Below are 19,881 nucleotides of genomic sequence, written 5' to 3' on the forward strand. Positions count from 1 at the left end.
TGCCAGCTTCACACTGCCCCCACAGGGAGAAGTCGGGAGGCGGAGCTGCACTACAGAAATGGGTCTAGCAGTAGAGGAGACATTGAAGCGATCCAGACTTGGAGTAAATACATTTTATTCAGAACAAGATAATAAAATAGCGTGCACTTTATTTAAAACCAACCAAGCGCTGATAAAAATATATATCACTGCAGCTGTGATTCCACATCAAACCTGAACAGTGAGAATTGGGCATTTACTCTTCACATCATGTGACAGGCCTGGCAGAGGAGGACACCCACCTCCACCAGAGCCTCAAAGGAAGAAGTGGCTCCTGACCACCAAGATGGGGCACCATGGTGGAAAGGGGCAGCTGGCAGCTCACCCTGCTCTCCGCAGACCACTCGAAGGAAGAGGAGCTGCCTGCGTTCCTCCTGGGCTGCTGGGGTGGGCACTGGTCAGCAGCTCCTTCTCGGATGCAGGGAGTGGAGCGACGGGAGAGAATTACATGCAGTTGTGCAGGCAAGAAGGCGGGTGGGTCCTCCTTCCTCCTTCAGGATCTCTGAAACCCCCACAGGGCATATGATGCCCGGCAAGGTCCCACTTGCAGGCATATGCCTGCAGAGCAGCAGCCACCTTTGGCTTTGGCTGACGGGGAATCAAGATTCTGAGAGTGATTGCTCTGTTCTTGACACAAAGCAGCCACAGAGCACTTTCCTACAGACAGTACGGCAGAGGGCCCTGCTGGCTCGGATTAAGGCACTTATAACACACACAAGGTACATCCTCCTCTCCCCCCAGCCCCCGCAGGCCTCAGGGGACCCTGTTTCTCTCCCCCGACTTTATCCTCAGGTCCCATCACCCCTGCCCCTCCCCACTGCTGGGCCATGAAGAGGACAGGAGCATGCCTTACAGGACCGTGGTTTGGTGGGAGTACAGGGTAGGAGGAAGAGGAACACAAGAAGGGAGCTGGAGATTGGGCCAGGGAGCAACTTCAGAAGGACAGGAGAGCAAGAGCCAAGGCAGCAGCAGAGGGAAGCCAGTTCAGTCACGAGACCAATGGCAGTGATGTTTGCTGGCGCAGATGCAGAAGCCAGAAGGGAGGCCCCTCCAACCTTCCCTGGTGAGGCAGGCCGGGAGCAGAGAAAGGGTTAAGAGAGCCAACCCCAGAGAACCTCAGAAGGCAGGGCTGAAAAGGACTGGCAAGGGGAATGGCCTTTCTCTTTTTCTCTTGGCTAGGTGGGCTGGGGCAGGGATCAAGGTTCTGAAGGTTCGGAGACAGGGCAAGAAAAGGGCAGGGGGCTGGCAGGAGGGCTGTGTGGCCCTGAAGCAGCTCAGCTCTTTGGTATGACACAGGGGGTGCACGGGGCATCCTGCTCACTCCTCCTCTACACTGCGGGTCCCCTTGGCTGCTCGCCTCTGGCGCCAGCGCAGCTCCTCCACCTGGCGCTCCAATCCTCGCACCTTGGCCTCAAGTTGGGCCCCAGAGGCCCGGGAGCCAGTGAGCCGGCTCAGCAGGGCGTAGAGGATCAGCAAGGCCAGGAGTAGCACGGCCCGGGTGGAAGGGTCAGGCACTGACCTCACCAGGGCCACAAAGCCGGCCAGGAAGATGACAAGCTTCAGGCCCCATAGGATCCGCCCCAACAAAGCCAAGACCAAGCCGAGGAGGAGGGACACCAGCCAGTAGATGACCAGGGCCCCTGCTCCCCACAGCAGGAAGGTCTGGACCTGGTCAGGGCTGAGCTTCAGGCCCTGGGCGAGGTAATCACCTGGAAGCCAAGAGAGTCACAGAGTCAGCGAACCTGGAGGAGTGGTGAGGGGAGAGTGGGGCCAGAGCTGAAAGGGTGGGAGGTACTAGCCACACTGCAAAGGAACAGGCTGTCCCAGCAGACTTAGAGTAATAGGGGTTGGAATCTCAGCTCTGATTCTTGCTGGCTGAGACCTTGAAGAGATAATTTGCTTTTGTTGAGCTGCAGTTTCATTTAGTAAATGGGAACAGTTCTACTGCCTCCCTGGGCTGTGGCTGGCAATTAAATGAGATACTACAGCTCAGCATGATGCCTGATAGGAAGTGAACAACTGGCACGTGGTGGTGGTGGTAGTCGTTCTTTTTTGGGGGGGTCTGGGTGGGACAGAGCCTTGCTTTGTCACCCAGGTTGGAGTGCAGTGGTGTGATCCCGGCTCACTGCAACCTTTACTGGGTTCAAGGGATCCTCCCACCTCAGCTCCCAAGTAGCCGGGACCACAGACACCACTACCATGCTTGGCTAATTTTTTTTTATAAAGACAAAGTCTCACTATATTGCCCAGGCTGGTCTCGAACTTCTGGCCTCAAGTGACCCTCCTGCTTTGGCCTCCCAAAGTGCTGGGATAACAGGTGTGAGCCACCACACCTGGCCATGGTAGTTCTTGGCTTGCTTTCAGGCCACGTCTCTGTGGAAACCTGGGAAGGGTAAAGCAGCTTGGGGAAAAGGCTAGACCCCGACAAAGATGAACTCACACAGGAAGGAAAGGACAGGCAAAGTTCTGGCTGACTACCCAGTGCTCCAACACTTACCAGCTAGCCCCAAGGCATTCAGCAGCTGTGCCGCGATCCCAGACAGAGCAAAGAAGGCCACAGAAATGGCTGATGACATGGCCCACATGACTTGGGATGATGACTGTGGAAACAGCGTGGAGTGAGATCATAATTAACAACACTCCTCGCCTTCAGGTCTGATCACCGTTGTCCAGGCAAGGACTGTGGGAATGTCTCAGACCTCTTTCTCACCCAGTGGTGACGGGCCTTGGGCCTGGCTGAGGGGTCCCTTCCACATCCACCTTCTAGTGTAAAGGGATGGCCAACAGGCCATCTCTCCTTTCTGAACGGGAAACCGGGGCATCTGGGACTTAATTTAACTGCTTTGCTGGGATACTCTGGAGGGAGTAGTATGTATACTTGTGTGTGAATGACAGAGACAATCAAATACTTTTAGTAGTCACCCTATAAAACCAGAGCCCTGTTAGCTGTCCAGGGAGTCATGAAGGTGCGTGGAGAACATCTATAAAGGGATAGGATGTTTCAATGAAAAAAGAGCCTATCAGCTAGACTAGATTACAGATTTAGTAAATGACTGTCTCAGCCCTTCAGTCCAGCCTATCAAAAGTATGTGATACCATGCTTGGGAGGCCACTAGGTAAAAAAGAACCCTGCCTTAGGCTCCCAATAAGCCCACCCCACTTCTACAGGTAAAGGAATGGATTGAGGACTTGGTATTTTGCCATTTCAAGATTCAAGGTCAGATTTAGACCAAAGTGAGACTCTACAGTCACCCAGTAACATGGGTTTATAAAGATGGCTCATTTCCCAGCCTTTCTGGCAAAGAAAGGGCAGGAGTCAGGAAAAGATAGGGATGGAGCTAAAAGGTCCTAGGACAGAAATAAAATAACAAGGAATTCAAAGACAAAGGCTGTGTGGCTACTTTTTGTGGAATTTGGGACTCTCTGGACCAGAGAAGATGTGGAACCAAGATAAGGCGGCAGATACCAACCTCTCCTTGATTTTTCCTCAATGTGTGTAGTCACCCAGGGACTACCTTCCTTACCTCTGCTACTACGTGCATGGTCTCCGGCCCGATCCAGGCATCCGCTGTCTCCCGCACAGACCGACCTATCTGGGTCAAGAAATCAACTGGGGCCTCTCTCTTCTTCTTCTGCTGGCCTGGTGGTGCAAAGTCTCGATGGGACTGGGCCAATGCTGAGTGGAGGAGGATGAGGGCCACAAGGACCATCAGGATGGCTTTGAACAGATGCTTTCCCCATGGTGAACAGATGCCGGAGGCTGCCATGACTGGGTCTGCCAGGAGAGGAGCACATGGTGAGCTGCGTGCCATGGTACACACTCTCACCCTCCCAGCTCTGATTATCCCAACATCCTTCTCCACCCCTGCCCCCAGCAAGCATCAAGCTAACCCTGGAAAGAAAGCGCTGTTAGCTGAGAGAGGAAGGACTGGGACTTCCAACTTAAGCTGGGCACAACCATCTGACTCACTGGTTCCTCTTTCACATTCTTTACCACTTGCATGTTAATTAACTGGCAAGTATTATTCAACACTTTAGAGTGGGTGAGAAGATCTCTCTAAGGTTTGTGCCAGTTCTAAAAATCTGAGGGCCTGTCCCTGTATCTTAGGTGCTATGGGCATAAAAGAATTATGAGACTCGATAAAGGTTCTGTCCCAAGGAGCTTATAATCTACTTAAGACAAAGCTGATATAAAAAACAACTTAAAAATAGCACACAAGTAGGATTACTGCCATATAATGGTATAAAGAAAAGTGCTCAGTTATGTGCTCCAACGAGAATAACTGCACATACGCCATCTTCTCTGCAGGACCTTCATGTGAGGTGGCTTTTATCCTCGCCCTACTGGTACAGGTGAGAAGAAACTGAGACTCAGAAGTTCAGCATTTTCCCATGGTCACTGAGCTACACAGGAAGGCCAGCATTTGAACCCAAGCGTCTGCTTCCAAATCCCATCTTCATTAGGAGTCAAGCTATATCATGGGTCTCAACCATGGCTGCTCACTGGAATCACCTGGAAGCTTCACAAGTACTGATGTCTGTGTCCAAGCCCGGAGCTTCTGATGTCATTGTCTGGGTGTGGCCTAGCCTTACACCTGCAAAAGCTCCCTAGGTGGTTCCACGTGCAAAGTTGAGAACCACTGATACAGAGGGACCTCACCCCTCCAACCCCAACGTAGGTGAACAAAACTATGTTGGAGAACAAAACTCATGTTCAAGTTTAACTGTCCTTGGACTGCCTGCAGAGCCTGGGAGCTCCCGGCCCAGCCAAGGATGTTGGATCTCATGGTCCTCAGCACTACTTTGCCACCCCATCCCTCTCAGTAAAATAGTTTGACCCCTTCCCCACCAAAAAAAAAAAAAAAAAAAAAAAGAAAAGAAAGAAATTTTACTGCCACAATGATGGTATTAAAAGGTGGGACCTTCAATAGGTGATTAGGTCACGAGGGCTCAGCCCTCATGAATGGATTAATGCCATTATCTTGGGAGTGGCTTAGTTATTATAGGAGTGGAGGTCCTGAGGAAAAGGATGACTTCTCTCTGTCTCAAGTGCTGGGTTCTGCCTTCTGCCTTGTGCCTTCTGCCATATGATGACCTTTGCCAGAAGCCAGCGCCATGCCCTTAGACTTCTCAGCCTCCGGAACTGTGACCCTAATGACTTTCTGTTCATTATAAACTATCCAGTCAGTGGTATTCTGTTATAGCAAGCAGAAAATGGACTAGGACAGTAGCAAAGGTATAATGAACAACCTTTAAAGAAAGATACTATTAATAAAAAGCTAACATTCAGCCAGGTCCTGCCATGCACCACCTAGCTCATTTAATGGCCACAACAGGCCATCAGGTAGGTGTTGCTATTACCCCCCATTTTATGGATGAAGTAACTGAGGCAGGTTAAGTAATGAGTGACGGAACCAGCATTTGAATCCAGGTACATCTGACATTGGACCCCTCACATACAGCAACTCTGCTGTATTGTCTCCAACTAAGTCTCAGAAGTGATTTAGAAAGTCATACAGGCTACAGGCCAGGCGTGGCGGCTCACTCCTGTAATCCCAACACTTTGGGAGGCTGAGGTGGGAGGACTGCTTGAGCGCAGGAGTTTGAGAGCAGCCTGGGCAACCTAGAGAGATCCTGTTTCTACCAAAAAAAAAAAAGACAGAATAAAGAAATTAGACATCCTGTCTCTACCAAAAAAAAAAAAAAAAAAAAAAAAGAATTAATAAATTAGCCAGGGAGATGATCCAAGATGGCCGAATAGGAACAGCTCCGGAATGCAGTTCCCAGCAAGAGCATTGCAGAGGATGAGTGCCCACCGCATTTCCAAACAAATTTTCACTGCCCACAGACCAGCATATTCCCAGGCCGAAAAGTGCCACGAGTTTTCAGCATGGCGGTTTCAGCTGGTGCCAGTTGGTGCACAGAAACTCACACAAATCTAGGCAGCCGTTTCAACTGGCACCTGGAACACCTGGGAGACAGAGCCGCCCATTCAACTGAAAGGGAGGGGGCAGAGACGGAGCCAGGCGATCTGGCTCGGCGGGTACCACCCCCACAAAACAAACAATCTGAAACGCTCTGGACTGAGAGTTTTGCAGCAAGCGCAGCTGGACGCAGGACGGTTCTGCTCAGTGGGGGGAAGGGTGACGACCACTACTGAGGCAGTCCACCCAGTAGCTGGGCAGAGCCTGCGGCAGCTTGGCAATGCCTCTGCTGGCAGACTGTGACTAGACTACTCCGTGCGGGGCAGGGCATCTGAGAAAAAAGGCAGCAGCATGACCGGAACTTATAAATAAGGCCTACCTTCCTAGGACAGAGCACCTGGGAAAAGAGATGGTTATGAGTTACACTGTAGCAGACTTAAAAGTACCTGCCCCCAGCTCTGCACGGAATAACGAACTCCCAGCACAGCACTTGAGCTCCTATAAGGGACAGACTGTCTCCTCAAGCAGCTCCCTGACCTCCATATACCCAAAGAGACACCTCATAAAGGAGAGCTCAGGCCAACATCTGACAGGTACCCTTCTGGGACGAAGATAACAGAAGAGGAAACTGGCAGCAACCCTTACTGTTCTGCAGCCACTGCAGGTGATTCCCAGGCAAGTAGGGTCTGGAGTGGACCTCCAGCAGTCCCGCAGCAGAGGGGCCTGACTGTTAGAAGGAAAACTAAGAAACAGAAAGAAATAACTTCATCATCAACAAAAAGGACATCCACTCAGAGACCCCATCCAAAAGTCACCAACTACAAAGACCACAGGTAGATAAAGTGACTAAGATGGGAAGAAACCAGCGCAAAAAGGATGAAAACACCAAAAACCAGAATGCCTCTCCTCTTCCAAAGGATCACAACTCCTCACCAGCTAGGGATCAAAGATGGATGGAGAATGAATCTGATGAATTGACAGAAACAGGCTTCAGAAGGTGGGTAATAAACTTCTCAGAGCTAAAAGAACATGTGCTAACCCAATGCAAAGAAACTAATAACCTAGAAAAAAGGTTAGATGCAATGCTAACTAGAATAAACAGCTTAGAGAAGAATATAAACGACTTGATGGAGCTGAAAAACACAGCATGAGAACTTTGTAGAGCATACACAAGTTTCAATAGCCAAATCGACCAAGCAGAAGAAGGGATATCAGAGATTGAAGATCAACTCAATGAAATAAAACGAGAAGGCAAGAATAGAGAAAAAAGAGTGAAAAGAAATGAACAAAGCCTCCAAGAAATATGGGATTATGTGAAAAGACCTAATCTACGTTTGATAGGTGTACCTAAATGTGATGGAGAGAATGAATCCAAGCTGGAAAACACTCTTCAGGATATTATCCAGGAGAACTTCATCAACCTAGCAAGCCAGGACACTATTCAAATCCAGGAAATACAGAGAACACCACAAAGATATTCCTCAAGAAGAGCAACCACAAGGCACATAATCATCAGATTCACTAGGGCTGAAATGAAGGAGAAAATGCTAAGGGCAACCAGAGAGAAAGGTCAGGTCACCCACAAAGGGAAGCCCATCAGACTCACAGCGGATCTCTCCGCAGAAACCCTACAAGCCAGAAGAGAGTGGGGGCCAATATTCAGCATCGTTAAAGAAAAGAACTTTCAACCTAGAATTTCGTATCCAGCCAAACTAAGCTTCATAAGCGAAGGAGAAAGAAAATCCTTTATGGACAAGCAATTGCTGAGAGATTTCCTCACCACCAGGCCTGCCTTACAAGAGCTTCTGAAAGAAGCACTAAACATAGAAAGGAACAACCAGTACCACCTACTCCAAAAACATACCAAATGGTAAAGACCATCGACACAATGAAAAAAACGTGTCAACTAATGGGCAAAACATCCAGCTAGCATCAAAATGGCAGGATCAAATTCACACATAACAATATAAACCTTAAATGTAAATGGGCTAAATGCCCCAATCAAAAGACACAGACTGGAAAATTGGATAAAAAGTCAAGACCCATCAGTGTGCTGTATTCAGGAAACACATCTCACATGCAAGGACACACATAGGCTCAAAATAAAGGGATAGAGGAAGATTTATCAAGCAAATGGAAAGCGAAAAAAAGCAGGAGTTGCAATCCTAGTCTCTGATAAAATGGACTTTAAACCAACAAAGATCAAAAGAGACAAAGAAGGGCATTACATAATGGTAAAAGGATTGATGCATCAAGAAGAGCTAATGATCCTAAATATATACGCACCCAATACAGGAACACCCAGATACATAAAGCAAGTTCTTAACGACCTACAAAGAGACTTAGACTCCCACACAATAATAGTGGGAGACTTTAACACTCCACTGTTAATATTAGACAGATCAACGAGACAGAAAATTAACAAGGATATCCAGGACTTGAAATCAGATCTGGAACAAGCAAACCTAATAGACATCTACAGAAACCTCCACCCCAAATCCACAGAATATACATTATTCTGAGCACCACATTGCACCTACTCTAAAATTGACCACATAATTGGAAGTAAATCACTCCTCAGAAAATGCAAAAGAATGGAAATCATAACAGTCTCTCAGACCACAGTGCAATCAAATTAGAACTCAGAATTAAGAAACTAACTCAGAACCACACAGCTTCATGGAAACTGAACAACTGGCTCCTGAATGTTGACTCGATAAACAATAAAATAAAGGCAGAAATAAAGATGTTCTTTGAAACCAATGAGAATGAAGACACAACATACCAGAATCTCTGGAATACATTTAAAGCAGTGTCTAGAGGGAAATTTATAGCAATAAATGCCCACATGAGAAGCAAGGAAAGATCTAAAATCAACACCCTATCGTCAAAATTGAAAGAGCTAGAAGAGCAAGATCAAAAAACCTCAAAAGCTAGCAGAAGACAAGAAATAACTAAGATCAGAGCAGAACTGAAGGAGATAGACACACAAAAAACCCTTAAAAAAATCAATAAATCCAGGAGCTGGTTTTTTGAAAATATCAACAAAATAGACCGTTAGCCAGATTAATAAAAAAGAAAAGGGAGAAGAATCAAATAGATGCAATAAGAAATGATAAAGCGGATATCACCACTGATTCCACAGAAATACAGACTACAATCAGATTACCACAAACAACTCTATGCACATAAACTAGTAAACCTGGAAGAAATGGATAAATTCCTGGACACTTGCACCCTCCCAAGCCTAAACCAGGAAGAAGTCGAAACCCTGAATAGACCAATAACAAGGGCTGAAGTTGAGGCAGCAATTAATAGCCTACCAACCAAAAAAAGTCCAGGTCCAGACGGGTTCACAGCTGAATTCTACCAGACGTACAAAGAGGAACTGGTACCATTCCTTCTGAAACTATTCCAAACAATACAAAAAGAGGGAATCCTTCCCAAATCATTTTATGAGACCAACATCATCCTGATACCAAAACCCAGCAGAGATTCAACAAAAAAAGAAAACTTCAGGCCAATATCTATGATGAACATAGATGCCAAAATCTTTCACAGAATACTGGCAAACCGATTGCAACAGCAATCAAAAAGCTTATCCATCACAATCAAGTAGGCTTCATTCCAGGGATGCAAGGCTTCATTCCAGGGATGCAAGGTTCAACATACGCAAGTCTATAAATGTAATTCACCACATAAACAGAACCAAAGACAAAAACCACATGATTATCTCAATAGATGCAGAGAAGACCTTCGACAAAATTCAACAGTACTTTATGCTAAAAACTCTCAATAAACTAGGTATTGAAGGAAAATATCTCAAAACAATAAAAGCTATTTATGACAAACTTACAGCCAATATCATACTGAATGGGCAAAAACTGGAAGCATTCCCTTTGAAATCTGGCACTAGACAAGGATTCCCTCTGTCACCACTCCTATTCAATATAGTATTGGAAGTTCTAGCCAGAGCAATCAGGCAAGAAAAAGAAATAAAGGTATTCAATTAGGAAAAGAGGAAGTCAAATTGTCTCTATTTGCAGATGACATGATTGTATATTTAGAAGACCCTATCATCTCAGCCCAAAATCTCCTGAAACTGATAAGCAACTTCAGCAAAGTCTCAGGATACAAAATCAATGTGCAGAAATCATAAGCATTTCTATACACCAGTAACAAACTAACAGGGAGCCAAATCATAAGCAAACTCCCAGTCACAATTGCTACAAAGAGAATAAAATACCTAGGAATACACCTAACAAAGGATGTAAAGGACCTCTTCAAGGAGAACTATAAACCACTGCTCAACGAAATAAGAGAGGACACAAACAGATGGAGAAACATTCCATGCTCATGGTTAGGAAGAATCAATATCATGAAAATGGCCCTACTGCCCAAAGTAATTTATAGATTCAATGCTATCCCCATCAAGCTACCAATGACCTTCTTCACAGAACTGGAAAAAACCACCTTAAACTTCATATGGAACCAAAAGAGAGCCAGCATAGCCAAGATAATCCTAAGCAAAAAGAACAGAGCTGGAAGCATCACACTACCTGACTTCAAACTATACTACAAGGCTACAGTAATCAAACCAGCATGGTATTGGTACCAAAACAGAGATATAGACCAATGGAACAGAACAGAGGCCTCGGAGGCAATGCCACACATCTGCAACCATCTGATCTTTGACAAACCTGACAGAAACAAGCAATGGGGAAAGGATTCCCTGTTTAATAAATGGTGTTGGGAAAATTGGCTAGCAGTGTATAGAAAGCAGAAACTGGACCCCTTCCTGACACCTTACACTAAAATTAACTCCAGATGGATTAAAGACTTAAACATAAGACCTAACACCATAAAAACCCTAGAAGAAAACCTAGGCAAAACCATTCAGGACATAGGCATAGGCAAGGACTTCATGACTAAAACATCAAAAGCATTGGCAACAAAAGTTAAAATAGACAAATGGGACCTAATTAAACTCCAAAGCTTCTGTACAGCAAAAGAAACAATTATTAGAGTGAACCGGCAACCAACAGAATGGGAAAAAATGTTTGCAATCTACCCATCTGACAAAGGGCTAATACCCAGAATCTACAAACTACTAAAACAGATTTACAAAAAACAAACCAACCAACCCAACCAAAAGTGGGAGAAGGATATGAACAGACACTTTTCAAAAGAAGACACATATGAGGCCAACAAACACATGAAAAAATGCTCATCATCACTGATTATTAGAGAAATGCAAATCAAAACTATATTGAGATACTAATCTGGAGACAACAGATGCTGGAAAGGATGTGGAGAAATAGGAACACTTTTACACTGTTGGTGGGAGTGTAAACTAGTTCAACCATTGTGGAAGACAGTGTGGCGATTCTTCAAGGACCTAGAAATAGAAATTCCATTTGACCCAGCCCATTACTGGATATATACCCAAAGGATTATAAATCATTCTATTATAAAGACACATGCACATATATGTTCATAGTGACACTGTTTACAATAGCAAAGACCTGGCACCAACCCAAATGCCCATCAACGATAGATTGGACAAGGAAAATGGGCCACATATACACCATAGAATACTATGTAGCCATAAAAAATGATGAGTTCGTGTCCTTTGTAGGGACATGGATGAATCTGGAAACCATAATTCTCAGCAAACTGACACAAGAACAGAAAATCAAACACTGCATGTTCTCACTCATAGGCGGGTGTTGAACAATGAGAACACATGGACACAGGAAGGGGAGCATCACACACTGGGATCTGTTGTGGGGGGCCATGGGACGGACAGCGGGGGGGTATGTTGGGGAGGGATAACATGGGGAGAAATGCCAGATGTAGGTGACAGGGGGATGGAGGCAGCAAACCACATTGCCATGTGCGTACCTATGCAACAATCCTGCATGATCTGCACATGTACCCCAGAACCTAAAGTACAATAAAAAATAAATAAAATAAAATAATAAAATAAAATTTTGTTTAAAAATAATAATAAATTAGCCAGGTATGGTGGTGTGTGCCTGTACTCCCAGCTACTTGGGAGTCTAAGGCAGAAGGATCACTTGAGCCCAGGAGATCACAGCTGCAGTGAGCTGTGATCATGCCACTGTACCCTATCCTGGGCGACAGAGCAAGACTCTAAAAAAAAAGTCACACAGCAGATTATTCATGAGTTAAAATAAACTTGGCGTCTACCAATCATCTCAGTGAATTACTGGTGAAAATTACCTAACAACTTTGTTCTCTCTGCTCTGGTCTTGACTGTAACACAATGCCACAGACAAGTTAAGACCCCACAAGTACCAACTCATCGAAGCCGGTAAGGATCAGCCAAGAAAAAAGTATGCAAGTTCACCTTCTATTTGCCACTGTGCTTGAGAAATGTCAGCACCGGCAAATTCCCTGTTCTCCTCCAGGCTCAGAAAGGAACCTGGAGCTCCAGTTTTCATGATTCAGACCTGATGATCAGAGGCTAAGCCATGCCCTAGAGGTAGGAGCAGTCAGGTTTTGGAAGTTTTTGCAATTACCCAGGCACTCAGGGAGTTGACCATACATAAATCCAGAGCCCTGAGGTTGGAAGACAGGGAAGAGAAGGCTGTCCCTATTCTTGCTTAGTGGGAAGGAGGAGTCTAGGAAAGGGTCCTAAAAATACTACATTGAGGGTACTTTCTGGCCCAGAAACAGCAGCCCTAAGCCCCTCCTGAGGCCTGGAGGGTCAAGCAAGGCTGAAAAACATGCAATTCATGAGAAGGCCCTCAGGCTGGGAAAGCCTTCTACTCTCTTTGGCACAAATCAAGAACCAGATGGTTCCTGCCTGCCTGTGGTCAGAGATGAGGAAAGCACTGGTCATTCCTGAGCTATCTGGGTCATGACCATGCTGGGGACTTGAAGAGCAGGGTTGCTATCTTGGGTTGGATCCTTTATCCAAGGACCTCCACTAGGAGGGATCAGATGTCCTCTCCCCCACCCCAGGAGGTTAGGGTGCCATGAGCTGCTCCTCCCACAGCAGCCTGCCTTGTTCTGTGCCAGCCTCAACCTTCCAGTGGCCACCTGCCCCAGTTAAGGGAGCTAGGAGACCTTGAAATAAGCCCTCTACCAGTGAGGGTGACATCGTCATGCCAGCTGATGTTCTGAAGTGCACCAGAAACCAAATCAAACAGGATTGTGTGGTGTACCCTTTGGAGATAATGAGTGCGGAGAGTGGCTGGTTGGTCTGCTTTTTCAAATTCTTTTTTTTTTTTTTTTTTTGAGACAGAGTCTCGCTCTGTTGCCCAGGCTGGAGTGCAATGGCATGATCTCGGCTCACTGCAGTCTCCGCCTCCTGGGTTCAAGCAATTCTCCTGCCTCAGTTTCCAGAGCAGCTGGGACTACAGATGCCCACCATCACGTCTGGCTAACTTTTGTATTAGTAGAGACAGGGTGTCACCATATTGGCCAGGCTGGTCTCAAACTCCTGACCTCGTGATCCGCCCACCTCGGCCTCCCAAAGTGCTGGCATTACAGGCGCGAGCCACCGCGCCTGGCCTCAAATTGTTTTAACAGGTTTCCTTCTCATTTTTTTCCAGGTGAATCTCAGGCAGTATGGACTCACTGCTATCGTGCCTCCTCGTTTTGGCCTAATCAAATACTTTGACTAAAGGCGTGGAAACAGTCTCAGCCTCTCAGAGGAGGAAGCATGTCTTAAGCTTCTTCACCTTCTGCAATGCCTGGCCTCAGACAAATAATAGGCACTCAATAACAACTAATAATAAAAATTGTATACATATATGTTATAAAATTGTATGCATATATGTTATAATAATTTTTGTGCGGTGCTTTACAATTTACAAAGTGCTTGTTACTTCATCACTTCGTTTAATTCTAGTAACAATCTTTTAAGGTATTATTACCCTCTTCATTTTACTCAGAAAAGCATGGCTTTGAGAGGTTGAGTGACTTATCCAAGCTCACACAGCAGAGCTGGGACTTGACTCCAGTACCCAGGATCTCAATCTTGCCTTTTTGCTTGTCCCATAGCTGCCTGCTGCCTTGATAAGACATAGTCCCTGCCCTCAAGGAGCTGAAATTCATCAACAAGCTCAAAGTGGAAGGACATCCAGACTCCCCGGAGAGAACACATACCAGGAGATCAACTGCCTTCTGGGCTTACAGGCCATGGTTTTGTACCAAGAGGTATGAGAGGACAGCAGAAGGTGGGGGATAAAACCTGTCACTTCTGCTCGGCAGCTGCAATATGGCTCAGGTGGGTCTGGAGAGCCCAGCCCCGCTGGGGAAACAGCTTTACTTACTGTGTTAGTGAGAAGGCACCACTGCCTATGTTTACTGTGGTTTGCTGCAAGGGTAGGGTGGGGCATTTTGCGCCACCCCCCCCCACCCCCCCATCAAGGCTCCTTCCTCCTCTTCTCTTTCCTTCTGTTAGTTTCATTTCATGCTATGAATCACCAGGTGGCAGGAGAGGCGGCAAAAAGTGCCCTCTGCCGGCTCTGACTGTCCCGCCGCTGCTCATAGCTGCTCCTAAGGAGCGGCGGTTCTCAACTCTGGCTGCCCATTCGAACTGGCTGTGCAGCTTGTTCAACGAGGATGTCTGCCCCACCCAGGGCTACTCACTCAGACTCTTCCAGAGAGGGGCTCAGCCCTTTGTTCTGCAAAGCTCCCTAGGAATTTCTGACGCATAGCCAGCACCTCAGGGAAAAGTCTACTCTAAGCAAAGCTTCAAAAGTGCAGCAGCTATAAAGGACTCCAGACTTCCGTTCCGGGCTCAAGTGTGCCAGACTAGAAGACACTACCTTTACGCCTGTTATTTCAACCTCCTGAGTTACAGTCTCTTCAAACGTAGAAGGGAGTGAAGCCGGGTTAAGAGTAGCTGCAAGGAGTTAAGATATTTCTGCAGCAAGCGCTTTGTAAACTATTACCACTGACTATACATCCTAGCACAATTTAGCAGCTTATCAACCTGCCTTTCCAATTAGACTGAGCGCTTCCCGGTTAAATTTGACATCTTGGAATCCCCAGCGCCTAGTAGGAAAGATGACTAATAAATGCTTCTTAAATGAATATTAGCGACCCGCCAAGAAACCGTGAGGGTAGAAAGAGAAAGTCATGGAGAGGTGAGGAGGGAGGTTATTTTAATAGTAGATCCAAATATACAGCAGCCATACGAGAAGCACAGCTGAGTCTACAGGAAGGTACTAAACAGGGCGAAGCCGCCACTGCAGAGAATGAAGTCAGCGTCCTGGCAGGTTGGGGGCAGCTCCCACTAAACCCCTGACAGCTGCTGCCCAGCAACTGTTTGGGGGCAGGGCGACAGCAAAGGGGCAGCTTCCCGGCCGCTCCGCGCCCTTCCCAGCGCCCAACCTCCCGGAGACAGGGTGTCAGTGGCATGTGCTATTTCGAACGTCGCGTCCCCTGCCAAGCGCTGCGGGGTGGCGTCGCTGGCAAGAGACAAGGCGCGACCCAAGAGTTTGGGATCCCCCGAGAGGCTCGAGCCGAGGCTGCAGGAGGCTGGGCGGTGGGTCGGGGCTCGGGGGCTCGGGCTTGGCTCTGGCCTGGTCCCCACGCCAGGGAGCCGCTCCACCTCCGCCGGACCTCGGAATCTTGCTTGCAACCCTCTTCTCCCCGGAAACGTGCGCTTCCCGGGTTGCCTAGAAACGACGCCCCCGGTTGCATAGCAACGAGGTTCCGGGTCCCCGGTTTGTTTCGCCCGCTGGGCGCGCGGACCCCTGCCCACTCAGACCCTCCAGGCCTCGCGGCTCCGCCTGGTCCCACCTACGGCGGCTGCTGCCGACCCTTCCCGCGTACTATCCCGCATTCCGGCCTCGGCCCGCACTCACCTTTCTCAGGCCACTGCTATCCTTCACGTGCGACTTCGCTAAAACGCGCCACCAAACCCGCGCCTTGAAGCGGGGCGTTGGTTTACCGTCTGCGCATGCACAAGGCGGGAGGAGCTTGGAGACAAGCCGGCCTCCCTCCCAGCCGAAGCCGCTGTCGGGAGCGCATGCGCCTCGCCTTATCTATTGCGTTTCTTTTTCCCCACGCAAGCATTCCCACGGAGAGAAGAATGGGATCGGAAGTTCCAGCTGGGAACGGAAGTCTCTGGCTGAAAAGGGGAAATAAGTGACTATATCTGGGCTGTAGAGTGGGTAAACTGGATGTTTGAACTCAGGGTGGAAGCTAATCCCGTTCTTGCTACCGCTTGGCATTTTGGGTAATGTAGTTCTCGGGCTACAAATGTTCCTTGGGGCATTGTGGGAAATGTAGTTCTAACCGGGCTGCTAACCAGCACCTGGTCTTCCTAGAAACTTTTCGCGCTGAAAAGGCACAAAAGAGAAAGGTATTAAAGGAGCAATTAAAGGCACACTGCGCTAGAAAAACGCATGCGCTCCCCCAGAGAGCAAATTCATACCTGAACACAGCAGACGGCTACCTCAGAATTCTAGAAGAGAGGAACCAACTCCCACTTTCCTTTTCTGCCACAAAGGCGGTGATAGGGACAGGGGGTCAGATAAATGCTAAGTAGAAAAGGGCAGATCCCTGGTGAAACCCCACCGTCAAGCCAAAAAGTCTGAAACTGTGGCCCAAAGTGATAACTTCTATCCCTGTTTTTCCAGTCGAATGTTGCCTTTTCCTAAACCACCCACGGCTTTGCCTGCCCCATCCTTTGCCTATAAAGACCCCAGACTCATCTGGCAGAGAGGAGAAGCAGCTGGACGAGGGGATGACCATGGCTGGACATCAGAGAGAAGCAGCTTGTCTTCAGAGGGACAGCTTGAGGCATAACTTTGGAGAAGAATCTAGCCACAGACTGCTGGACTTCAGGGGAAGACTGCATACACGCCTGCCCCGCTCCCCTTTTCTTCAGCTCCCCTTCCGGCTGAAAGCCACTTTCATAAGCAATGAAATCCCTGGGATTTACCATCCTTTAATTTCTTCGCGCAACTTTATTTTTCCTGGACGCTGGACAAGAGCTTGGGAGTCACGAGTGTGAGTACAAAGGTTGTCATGCTGGCCCTTTGCCCTCGCTGGTGAAGGGCAACTGTGGGCCCACTAAGCTGTTAACGCTTAAGGTGTCCACGGATGGCAGAACCCAAAGAGCACTGTAACAAGCCCTCTGGGGTTTCAGGAGTCTCAGGCACCCTGCTTGGACGCTGCCACGGGGCCTGCATGGAGTTTGCCCTGGCACGCTTCAGCTCCTACATCCATTTACCTGCATGCTCCCTCCAATGAAGGGTGGAACGCAGTGAATCTGAGTGAGTGGGGTTTGATCCCACCCGTGCCGAAAAACGGCTGGCTGATTCCAGCACTTGGGCACTCCAGTTTCCTCTGTTTGCTTGCATACTTCCTCACACGGGCTGTTGAGAGCAGCGGGCTGAGTAAACGGGGCACCCCTGTTGTGAGTTCTGTGAAGGAGTCAGGGAAACATCCCGCTTCAGCAGCACCGTGGACAACAAAGAGCAGGGCTTCAGAATGAGGTGATCTCTTGCTGTCTTGCGATCCTGAGCACACCGCTTCATTTCTCTGGGCCTTCATTGCTTGACGTTCAAGAACTAAAAAGGACCTAAAAATACCGCTTCACAGTAGGCGTGAAGTTTCAAGGAAGTAGCAAGCATAAACATTAAAATAAAAAACCAAGTTGCTGACAAATGTTTTTATCACCATCAAGAGTTGTCATAGGAGAGCTTCCTTTTGATGCTAAAACTTGTTTCTCAAACTCAACCCTCTAAAACGTAACTCTTCCCTCCCACCCCCAATCATTCAGCCTTCCAATTCTGCCTGCCTCCCAGACTACACACTCTGTAGGCTCCCAATCTGTCACCTCACCCAGTTGTTTCTTTCCATCAGATGTTCCTCAGACTCATCCGTCTTCATCTGAGCTCTTGTCACTTTCTGCCCTCAGCTAAGAGTCCTTCTTCTAGAACAGGCTCTGGTAGCATCCTGAACCTCACCTTCTGGCTTTTCTAACAGTTGCAATTTTACATTTGCTTGTGAGATCCTTTCTGATTTTTAGGATTACCAATCTCAGGTCACAGACTTTCCTGGGAAAGAAATGTAATTTTTAATGACAAATTAATTTCTTTTCAACTCTCTTTTCCATATGGGTGGTAGAAACAATCTTGGACAGTTTAGGGTTCTTCCCTCCTTGGTTTTCAGGTTGTACATGCCTTTTGGAAAATGAACACAGGGCCAAAGTTGGGAGGAGAAAATTCATCTAATCCTGGCCGGGGGCAGTGGCTCACACCTGTAATCCCAGCACTTTGGGAGGCCGAGGCAGGTGGATCACTTGAGGTCAAGGAGTTCAAGTCCAGCCTGGCCAAAATGATGAAACCCCAACTCTACTAAAAATACAAAACAAAACTAGCCAGGTGTGGTGGTGTACTCTGTAATCCCAGCTACTCAGGAGGCTGAGGCAGGAGAATTGCTTGAACCCAGAAGGCAGAGGTTACAGTGAGCCAAGATCACAGCACTGTACTCCAGCCTGGATGACAGAGTGAGTGAGACTCTGTTTCAAAAAAAAAAAAAAGAAAAAAAGAAAATTCATCTAATTATCAGTGTTAGTTGTTTAAGCTGGCAACTTCTCCCTGCCTAATCTCCTTGCCTTATCCACACAGATTGCCACTGAAGTTACCTGGGAAATTGAGCTTCTTCTGGGTGTTTGGCCAATGTGTTACCATGCTTCCCAGGCAGCAACAGTAGCCTTGGTCCAGGGGAACAAGGCATAGAGTTCCCTCCTCAGGGACTCACCAACACCAGTGCATATATCTCTTTTCCCTTAAGTCTCACTGTTGCTCCAAAATCAAGTGCCCTGAATTTTTTCTATTCCCTGTAGGCTGGCTTATGAAACTGAAAAGACTTGAAGGGACTTCCTTTTTCCCGCATTCTGCTGTCATAGCCATAAGCTCCCCGGTAGAGGGGCACCTCTGGTTTGGCTCATTGTGATATTACCAGTACCTAGCGTTGTGCTTGGCTGACACGCTGTGGGTACTCAATAAAGATTGGTCCAACAATTAACTACTGAGTCTTCCTCCTTCTAGTCTGTCCCACTCCAACCCATCCAAGTAAGTGTCTTCCAGGGAAACTTCTGAAAGTATGGTTATCACTCCACAGATCAAATGCGAAGACACATGCTGTTGTGCTGCCAGCCCAGTCACCGCCCAAGTTTAACCACCTTGGGTTCAAGGCCTCTTCTAAACGGATCCATTTTATTTTCTACCACACATCCAAGTACAGAACTTGAGATGCCTGGCCCAGCAGGCAACCTGTCTTCCAATCAACAATCATTATAAAGTTCCTGCTATGTGCCAGGCACAATGTGGCACTCTTACACTCTGAGAGCAAGAGTAACCAGAACCATTATGGTTCCTGCCATGATGAAGTTTACAGTTTAGTGGAGAACCCAGACATCAGATACTTATAAATACATCATTACGTGATTACAGTTATTTGAAGTGGTTTGGAGGACAATTACAGTTTGCTATGTGGACTAAATCGAAACCAGGGGCCATGAAAAGGGCTCCAGAGGAAGTGACATTTAAGGCGAGACTGAAGTTTACATTAGAGGATTTGAGACAGGAGGGAGAAGAGGGAGGGGGCAGAGGAAAGTGGTCCAGGCAGAAGTTCTGAAACCAGCCAGAGCAGGTATATTTGAGGAACTGAAAGGCCAGTGTGTCTGGAGAGTAAGACAGTGACGGTCAGCATGGGCCAGATGGTACAAGACTTGGGGACAAGTTTTGTCAGCCAGAAACTCTCTCCCTCATTGATGGCCTCAGGAATGATCCCTGGTTGGGGCTCAGAGAATGATACCCCAAAGTATGGTGCTTTAGTATTGTTTTTGAGCAAATAGGCTGACTGCCTGATGCACATAGAAGCCAAAACTATGGTACCAGCTTTTGAGAAGAGAAAGGCT

General features: G+C 47.4%; 1 protein-coding gene across 3 annotated transcripts; it reads right to left on the reverse strand.

Moving 5' to 3' along the window:
• Positions 1 to 98: 98 nt before the first annotated feature.
• Positions 99 to 16,939, reverse strand: TMEM109 (transmembrane protein 109). 3 transcript variants are annotated; one of them, XM_012454349.3, is made up of 5 exons: positions 16,894 to 16,939; positions 15,812 to 16,077; positions 3,564 to 3,814; positions 2,537 to 2,639; positions 99 to 1,748 (listed from the first exon to the last, which is right to left on the reverse strand). In XM_012454349.3, the coding sequence occupies exons 3-5, from the start codon at positions 3,804 to 3,806 to the stop codon at positions 1,357 to 1,359; spliced, it is 738 nt and encodes a 245-aa protein (XP_012309772.1). In that variant the 5' UTR covers positions 3,807 to 3,814; positions 15,812 to 16,077; positions 16,894 to 16,939; the 3' UTR covers positions 99 to 1,356. The 3 variants fall into 3 exon arrangements, with proteins under 3 accessions (XP_012309772.1, XP_012309773.1, XP_012309770.1); XM_012454350.3 differs by lacking the exon at positions 15,812 to 16,077 and having other exon boundaries at positions 1,257 to 1,748; positions 16,894 to 16,926; XM_012454347.3 differs by lacking the exons at positions 15,812 to 16,077; positions 16,894 to 16,939 and adding an exon at positions 3,931 to 4,477 and having other exon boundaries at positions 1,257 to 1,748.
• Between the last annotated feature and the right edge of the window lie 2,942 nt (positions 16,940 to 19,881).

Source organism: Aotus nancymaae, unplaced genomic scaffold (assembly GCF_030222135.1).
Source record: "Aotus nancymaae isolate 86718 unplaced genomic scaffold, 86718_ANA_hifiasm-v0.15.2.pri h1tg000059l, whole genome shotgun sequence".
Classification (NCBI taxonomy): domain Eukaryota; kingdom Metazoa; phylum Chordata; class Mammalia; order Primates; family Aotidae; genus Aotus; species Aotus nancymaae.

What these genes read in the sequence shown, in the direction of transcription:
- TMEM109 (XM_012454347.3), bottom strand. Translation starts at nt 4,042, where the DNA reads ATGCAAGTGGTAAAGAATGTGAAAGAGGAACCAGTGAGTCAGATGGTT. An exon ending in CCATGCACGTAGTAGCAGAG is followed by an intron (nt 2,640 to 3,563) that starts GTAAGGAAGGTA and finishes CTGTTTCCACAG; the next exon opens with TCATCATCCCAAGTCATGTG. An exon ending in GAATGCCTTGGGGCTAGCTG is followed by an intron (nt 1,749 to 2,536) that starts GTAAGTGTTGGA and finishes CTTGGCTTCCAG; the next exon opens with GTGATTACCTCGCCCAGGGC.